Source organism: Neoarius graeffei, chromosome 16 (assembly GCF_027579695.1).
Source record: "Neoarius graeffei isolate fNeoGra1 chromosome 16, fNeoGra1.pri, whole genome shotgun sequence".
NCBI lineage: Eukaryota > Metazoa > Chordata > Actinopteri > Siluriformes > Ariidae > Neoarius > Neoarius graeffei.
Window position 1 is genome coordinate 50744280 of NC_083584.1, and position 9199 is coordinate 50753478.

General features: G+C 42.6%; 1 protein-coding gene across 1 annotated transcript; it reads right to left on the reverse strand.

Annotated features, from left to right (window-relative positions):
- Positions 1-800: 800 nt before the first annotated feature.
- On the reverse strand, positions 801-2594 carry igfals (insulin-like growth factor binding protein, acid labile subunit). Its single transcript, XM_060942127.1, has one exon. It carries the CDS (start codon positions 2592-2594, stop codon positions 801-803), a length of 1794 nt encoding a protein of 597 aa, XP_060798110.1.
- Positions 2595-9199: the final 6605 nt, after the last annotated feature.

Genomic DNA, 9199 nt, shown 5'->3' on the forward strand with positions numbered 1-9199 from the left:
CCATTAAATATGAACTGTAGCACTTTCCTGGTTGGCTTTGCAATTTAACCTTCTCTTACTATTTACTAGTTACTTTGAAGTGCATGTATATTTATAATTCCATAGAGCCCAGCGCGGACATGGTTGAATAAGAGAAACATTACTATATATAAAGTATATACACTATATGGTTTTATGTCCCAATTTTCGTCTACATTTCTCTGACCCAATATGTGCATGTTGGTCTCTAGCTGTTGCTTCTTAATATTTATTTAGGGCTACCAAACCAAACACACCCTGTTTATTCTGAAAGATGGGTGGGCAATTACTCAGTAAATGAACTCAGGTGAAGTTTCTTAAAATATGAAATTATGAACAAGAACTTCTCATATTTGTTGATGAAGTATAAATTTAATGAAAAGTGTATTATTTATTATTTTATGTGTCATTAATAACAAATACAACCAACAAGAAAGCAAATATTGTGATAAGGAAACTTTGGGCACCCAAACCTGAAGACCCTTAATCATCCATGTCACTGGTAAGTTATATTAATTTAAATCAAGGCTAGTCCAAGACTTGGGATTGACACATAATAGCATAAATGGTGATTGTTCATTAAATGAAGTGCATTCTGAGCAAAATGTGTTTGTATGAATTACAGTGGATTCATGAAATGTGGTTAATCAGCAAAAAATTGTGATACAAGCAATGACACTAGAGTTACAAATACAGAAATACTGAATGTTCACAATTAAATAATAATTTGTCATGCTTGTAGAAGCTAGGGTGAAAGCCTGTCAACCACATTTATAAAACCTTTAGCAAAACTGTTCACTGCTGACATCCCGCAGGTCCAGTCCAGCAAGACTGGGTGGGCTGGTGCATGTGATGTTATTATAGATTGTGATAAGTGTATGGGGCTCGTCACCCTCTGCCAAGGTCTCCACCTGTCGTGGAATCACATGTGGCTTCTGCAGGCTGAAATCCTTGAAAGGTTTAGCACTACAGTCACATTTCCAGCTATTACCTGATAGCCAGAGTTGGTCTAAGCCATCTGGAATGGAAGGTGGAAGAGTGGTCAGCAAATTGTCCTTCAGGTTGAGGTAGCGCAGACGTGGCAGTACATGTAATGTTGCATTAAGTAGCACTTCCAGCTTATTTCCAGAGAGATCTAGCCAAGATAAGTACTGCAATGGTAGAAGTACTTCTGAAGGAATGTGGCGGAGGATATTGTTGGATAGCAAAAGGTAACCAAGACTCTTTAATCCATAGAAGGTGTGGGAAGAAAGTGATGCCAGTTTGTTGAATCTTAAGTCAAGCTGTTGCAGACCTTGGAGCTCCACAAAACTCTGACGCTCCACCACAGAGATGTTGTTGTGTTGTAGGAACAGTCGTCGTAGGCCTGTTAGACCAGCAAAACCTTGGGTGGATACTTTGGTCAAACAGCCTTTGTCAAGATGAATGCTATGTAGCTTTGACAAACCTTTAAAAATTTGGTCTGGAAGACTGCGGAAACAGCTACCAGTGAGTTTGATCACTGCCAAGTGACTAAGGCCCATGAAGGTACCTGTTCGTGCCTCTTGTAGCCTATTGTATTCTAAGTTCAGCACTTCAAGATGGCCCAATCCTTCAAAAACTCTCTCTCCTAGGGCTCTAATCTGGTTGTTGGAAAGACAGAGCTCTTCAAGATAATGCAGATCACGGAATGTGCCTGGCTTTAGGTTGCTTACTGAGTTGTTTGACAGGCGAAGTACATGTAGGCTATGCAGGCCAAGGAATGTTTCATCATGGATCACAGAAAGACGATTTCTGCTTAGATCCAACCATCTCAAAGACTTCATGCCCACAAATGCTCTAGGTGCGACTGTCACAATTTGATTTTGGGCAAGGTATAGCTTTTGCAGTTTTGTAAGTTTCAGGAAGACATTGGCCTTGATAACTCTTAGATAGTTTCCACTTAAGTCCAACTCTTTTAGCTCTGTAAGACCCTGGAATAGCTGAGGCTGGAGATAAGCCAAGCGATTCCCAGCAAGCACCAACTCCCGTAAACCATGCAGATCATTAAATCCAGTCTCAGGAAGAACTGCAAGGGAGTTCCATCCAAGGTTCAGAAGCCACATATGAGAGAGACCTGCAAGTAACTTTTCATCTATTCGAGACAGTTGATTGTTGTGGACGTTGAGGGCAGCAAGGCCAGGGGTGTTTTGAAAAATGGTAGCAGGTAATGAGCGGAGATTGTTTCGCTCCAGGTGTAGGTGAGCAAGAGTATGCAGGCCTTTGAACACCTGGGAGTCAAGGCTTGACAGATGCCCATTTTGTAGATTCAAGAAGTCCAAATTACTCAGATTTTTGAATGTGTCAGCTGAGAGGGTAGTAAACAGGTTTCCATCTAGCCATAAAGTACGTGTAGCTGCAGGGATATCAGCAGGAGCCTGCGTAAGATTTCGTGCACTGCAGAAGACAATGAGCTCTGAAGTATAGTCATCAATAAGACAGGTACAGATCTTTGAGCAAGCAGTGGAGTCCTCCATGGGCTTTGCTTCTTCTGTGGTAGCATCTGCCCATCCCAGGAATGTCCCTAGTGCCCATAACACCAGCATAGACAACTGCATCGCTTTTCACAGAAAAGAACAGTAATAATTGTTAATGTGATAACATGAAACACTGAGTTTTTAATTTCATAAAGTAGAACCCACTAAGATCAGTGATGAAACCCAGTACATCAGTTTTGATCTTCTAGACAACTAGACAGTCATTGAATTAGTCATTTCTGTCCTTGTCAACAGTCTAGACTGCTGCTTTTCAAATTTTGACTTAAGGATGAATAATAATAATAATAATAAAAGATTTTCTGAACCATTTTGTTCACGAAGAACAAATTGTCTGTTTAGCTTGCAATATGCTGATGTTTTACCTGTTTTTCAGTAGCCTTGGGGAGTCCAGCAAACTTTCACTAGAAGGGTAAAGTGTGCGAAAAGACTAGGCTGTCTCTTCCCCTTTTGAGGCACAGAAAAACAATTAACCCCTTCCTGCCCTCTCTGACTGCTGTATTTTTGTTAGGTCTTGATTGTAAATATTTACCATCTGTCCTAGAATAATGATTACCAGAATAATCAGAGTAATTTTGTGTGTGTGTGTGGGCGTGCGCACACGTTTCTGTGTGCATGTGGGAAGTGGGGTGGGGGTGGGGGCAGGAATGGGGGTGGAGGGGGTCGGTTGCGATGGTGGTTGGTTGGTTGCTATAACTGACATACTATACTATAATTGACATACTATAATTTACAGTATTCACATATATTCTTATGAAAAATTGTGTATATTCCTTTATACAAAGCTAAGTGTGACTAAAAGTCCTTGTTCTTATGGTAGTACTGTATTCTGTATTTATGGATAATAGTCTATAATTTGACAACATTTGTAAACCCTAATGTAATATGGATCTGTGTAATTTCTTTCTTTCTTTCTTTCTTTACAACAAAAATCTTCAGCAACTTTACATTTGATGTATTTGATATAACAGATTACTGACTAAAAGCTTTGAGCATTTGGGTAGTACATAAAATTTCATCCAGTATATCTTCAAGAAAGAAAGTTTTTCCTCAGCATAAGTGGGATTGCAAAGGTACAGATTTTGATGGCAGTGGTCTTCTCTCTTAAATTGCACCAGTAAAGCCTAAATACTGTTCTTAACCTTACACTCTACAGCTTAAAAAACAAAACAAAACAAAACAATGGGGTCAGACTTTCACTTTAACTGTGTTTTTCTTAGAAAAGCATCCATTTGGACATGTTCCAAAAGATAGCAAACTTTGGACAGGGATGTTTACATTTCAGCAAATAGATGTGAACTTTGGAACAGCAAAAAAGACAAGATATTCCATTAATGTTGTAAATCCAATAATTTGCACTGCACTTTTGTGAAAAATTTTCAATACTTGGTATGAAGATATTCAAATAAAAAATAATCTCAACTAAATTCAGCTAGATAATTTGGTACTGTGATATATAGTACACATATATCATCCAAATGATTCATAAATTGCAATTGTAAATTTTGATTTTAATCTGTTTTATTAAAAAAGTAAACAAAACAAAACAATTTGTTACATACTGATAATATATTTTTATGCACTAACATAACATCAGCAGTAGAGGGCAATGCAGCCTTTTTCACCAAATAGTTGTCATGTGCGCACACTTAGATAAAAGAGGCAGTAGAGGGCATTGCAACCTTTTATGCTGCCTTGTCTCTTAGCTCATTGTCTATCTTTTCAATAATTTTGTTTTATATACAGTTTTTTCCTACACTGAATTGGTTATGGCCATGTGTGAGCGGTATACAGTCACTTGCTCTGCACAGTGTTGTTTGTTCTTTATTGAATTCTCATATTACCTCTGGCATCACACCTATTCCTCACTCTATCACTGGACCTCTGCCATTTTCAATCTGAACACAGAAATAGTACTACACTATTTGTTCCTGAACTGTCTGTTTTTTTTTTTTTTTTGATGGGTAAGACTGAAAGTGTTCAGCTGACACTTCCCTATAATCCCAAAGGGCCTGGTTGAGTATAAAATGCTGTTTAATATCTGTCATTCACAAATACTGGATGCTTTTATTTTGGGCAGCACGGTGGTGCAATAGTTAGTAGAAGGTTCTGGGTTTGATCCTTACAGCTGATCAGGGACTTTCTGTGTAGAGTTTGCATGTTCTCCTCATGCCTGCATAGGTTTTCACCAGGTACTCTGGTTTCCTCCCACAGTACAAAGACATGTTGTTTGACTCTGTATTAGCCCTGCAACCCTGACAGATAAGCAGTATAGTCAATGGAAGGATGAATGAATAGATTCTTTTTTTCAGCTGACAGCTTTAAGTGAATATTTTCCTGATATTTATTTGGACCCTGTTTTATGACTCCTGCATGTATTCAAAGATTCTTATCAGTGGCACATACACCCTGTTAAGAATACCTACTGCCATTGTTTCATTGTGGTCCTGTCAAGGATGTTTATGCAGTTGAGCTGTACCTGGACCTTACCACCAAGTTGTTGCACATGTGATTGGCATCTACAGAAAACAGTGTTATAGCAAGGTCTGTATGTCTTTCAGGCTGAGCAATTGCAACTATGACCAATTCCAAGTGCAAATAATACTCCATCTGGAATCTGTGTTGACTGAGTGACTAACAGATTCCTCACACAACCTCACTTCTATAACATAACATCTGTTAGCATGTATAAATTGGAATATTTAATTTCCATATAGAAGTCATGTTTGAGTTTTTAGAAAAGTCATTAAGTAGCATGTACTTAAAATTGGTGGCTTGTAAATACATCCAAAATTAGGACCTTAACAACATGCATACTTTGTGCTAAGTTGTAGAGGCAATGGTGTGGTTGAGCGCTTGTTTGTGAATGGAGAGCAGGGCCAAGGGAGGTGAGTGGCAATGTGATCACACCTGAGCTCGATTAACGGTGGTGTGTGTGTCTATCTATCTGTCTGTCTGTCTTCCATTTCAGTGATGATCAAGGGCTTAAAGGAGGAGAGAAAGAGCTAAGAGGGGAGGAAATCAAGATCAAGCACAGAGTTGTTTGTGTGTGTGCGCGCCTGTGTGTTCATGTGTCTCAGTAAAACAACTGAGTAATAAGATAGCTGAAAAGTCTCATCTCATTATCTCTAGCCGCTTTATCCTGTTCTACAGGGTCGCAGGCAAGCTGGAGCCTATCCCAGCTGACTACGGGCGAAAGGCGGGGTACACCCTGGACAAGTCACCAGGTCATCACAGGGCTGACACAGACAACCATTCACACTCACATTCACACCTACTGTCAATTTAGAGTCACCAGTTAACCTAACCTGCATGTCTTTGTACTGTGGGGGAAACCGGAGCACCCAGAGGAAACCCACGCAGACACGGGGAGAACATGCAAACTCCACACAGAAAGGCCCTCGCCGGCCACGGGGCTCGAACCTGGACCTTCTTGCTGTGAGGCGACAGCGCTAACCACTACACCACTGTGCCACCTAGCTGAAAAGTAAATAGTAAAAATAAAAACATCCATCAAAGTACCCTGCTTGTCTCCATCCTTCAGTGTCCCAACAGTCCTGAAGTGCTATAATGGTGCCAAAACAAGGACCTTGTCCATGCCCTTGCCACTGCACACCAAAACCAACACCAAGCACTCATCATCATGCACATGGAGTAGGAGCAGTGCTTCCAAGTGATGTTCCAGGCCCAGCAGGAGGGTTGGCAGGTACTTCAGAGCCTAATTGTGTCAGCGAGTACCCCAGCAGAAGTTCTCACCATGACCATGGGCTTATGCCACATCTCCCTCACCAAGATGGGGACTCAAGATAATCCAGAGGCCTTCTTGGAACACTGAGTTGTTGCAGAGGCTTGGGCATGGCCAGAAGAGCAGTTAGTAGCTTGGCTATTCCCACTCCTGTCTGAAAAGGCCCAGCTCATGGCACAACAGCTGGCCACCAAAAACATCCTGGAGTACCCAGACCTGAAGCAAGCTATCCTGCAGCATGTTGGCCACACTCCAATGCAACACCATCAGTGATTCCACATGCTGACCATGGAGGAGGTTGGCCAGCCATTTGCATTTGCCCAGGAGCTCCAGGACACCTGCCGGTGATAGTTGTGGGCAGAAGAGCGTGACACTGAGGGGATCATTGATGCAGTAGTGCTGTGCAGTTCATTGCCTAGTTACTGGGGGAAACAGCAGAGTGGGTCCAGTGCCACCGCCCAGCTTCACTAAAGGATGTGATTGGCTTGGAGGAAGACCATCTGGTGGCATTTCCAGTGGCAGGTAGGCATCCCGCCCCTTCTCTCTCTCCTTCTCACCCTGTCTTGTCTCTTCCCAACCAGTCCACAGGCAGTTACCCAAACCTGTGGTTTTCCTTCTGCTCTCTCCTCTTATGTCTCTGTTTCTTCTCCCTCCCAGGTGAGTGATCCCTGTGCCATGAGTGCAGAAGGGAGGCCAGAGCTGGTATTCTAGCATTGCGGGGAGCCTGGGCACTTCTAGGACCAGTGACACATGATAGAGGTGGGAGTGTTGTTCCGGATCCTTGATGCGCCACAGACCACCCCCGATTGAGTTGGGATGTACCACATACTGGTGAGCATCCAAGGGGTACATATCATATGTTGTTGGATTCAAGTTGTAACCAGACCTCCATAAACAAAAGACTGGTTCAAGGTGAGGCATTTGGGGCAACAAGTGTAGCGAAGGTGTGGGGTGTGCACAGAGATATTTACGAATACCATGTGGTGTCTGTCAAAATCCAATTTCGAGGAGAAAATCATAATGTAGAGGCAACGAGTAGTCTGCACCTCACCCATCTGTTGATTTTTGGAACAAATTGGCTGGTGTTGAAAATGCTCTTGAAGTTCCTGTTTGCAGATGACAATAGTGGTAGTCAGACACGGTGTGTGATGTGTACAGCTTCAGCTGGAGAGGTGATTCCGGGGTCATCTACATCAGCTCTGCATCAGGAGGGCATGGATGGTGGGGAGGACCCTGCTCCTCCACACTCACTCAGGATTCCCCCCGGGAATTTCCCAGCAGAGCAGTCATGCAATGAGACTCTGAAACATGCTTTTGACCAAGTGAGAGTAATCAATAGTCAAAACCTTCAGCCTAATGTTGTTCTTGCCCATACTTTTCAGTTATTAAGGATAGGCTGTATCGAATGATGTTGGATGCCCAGACACAGGAAGAGACGACCCAGCTGTTGGTTCTGAAGAGCCATAGGGAACTTCTGTTCCATACAGCTCACCATAATCCCATGGCTGGACATTTGGGGGAGGATAAAACACTGAACTGTCTTATGACTCACTTCTATTGGCCAGGCATTTGCGGTGACGTTTGCAGGTGGTATGCAACATGCCGTGAATATCAGCTGGTAAATCCACCAGTCACCCCAAAAGCACAATTGCACTCTCTACTACTAATCCAGATCCCCTTTGAAAGAATTGACATGGATCTCATCAGGCCATTAGATCGGACTGAATGGCAGCATCACTTTATTTGAGTCCTCATGGATTATGCAACGTGATACTCAGAAGCTGTGACACTGTGCAACACAGACACTGTTTAAGCTTATCTCCTGAGTTGGGATTCTGAAAGAAATCCTGACTGAACAGGGCAATATGTTTGTCATGCACACTTCACCAACTCTTTGAATTGTTGGGGTTTAAATCAATTTGTACCAGTGTTTATCACCCACAGACAGATGGCTTGGTTGAGCAATTTAACCAAACCTTTAAAAACTTATGAATTAAGTTTGTGCACGAAGACACACGTAACTGGTATAAATAGCTTGAGCCCCTGTTATTTGCAGTGCGAGAAGTCCCACAAGCCTCCATAGGGTTTTCCCCATTTTAATTATTGCATGGTCGCAAACCTCGTGGCACCCTGGATGTCATCAAGGAAAATTAGGAGGAGGGACCTTCTAGTAGTTGTGGCAGCAGGGGGTATGGTCAAGCATCAATTTGTGAATGGAGGGTGAGGCCAGGGAAGGTGAATGGCAAAATGATCACACCTGTGTCTGATTAATATTTTGTGTGTGTATCTTCCAGTGATAGCTGAGGGCTAATAAGAAGGGTGGAGGCAGAGAGGAGGAGAGCTTTTATGTGGAGCAGAGTTGTGTGTGCATCTGCGAAAGGGGGTATTGAGCTGAAAAGCGGAAAATAAAAACCCTCGAACCAGAATCCCACTTGTCCCAGTGCTTCAGTGTCCCACCCCCATTCGAGAAAGTGTTACAATAGTGAAACCAAAATTCAGTACGTTCTTGATATGCAGGCAAAACTCCACACGCTCAGTCACATAACCCAGGAGAACTTGCAACAGGCACAATTACTTTAATCGTAGCTGTATAACAGTGGTGCGTGCCAATGGGAATTCACACCAGGAGATAAAGTGCTTGTTCTATTACCCATGTCATGCTCAAAATTACTTGCCAAGTGGCAAGGGCCCTTTGAGAGCTATGGTAAGTTGTGGATGCCGACTATGAGGTGAAACGGATAGATAGAGGTGGGGCAAGGTACCTATACCAACTTAATCTGCTTAAATTATAGAATAAGGTGGTCCCGGTTGCATTGGCGATGGTAGTCCCTGAGAGGGAGGAGCTGGGACTGGAGATAAGTCTAAAAGTAATGACCCAATCCACCCCAGTCCCCTGTGGAGACCACCTCTCGCTGTCCCAACT

Excerpts from the sequence above, each read along its gene's own strand:
- igfals (XM_060942127.1), bottom strand. The coding sequence starts at position 2,594 with ATGCAGTTGTCTATGCTGGTGTTATGGGCACTAGGGACATTCCTGGGA.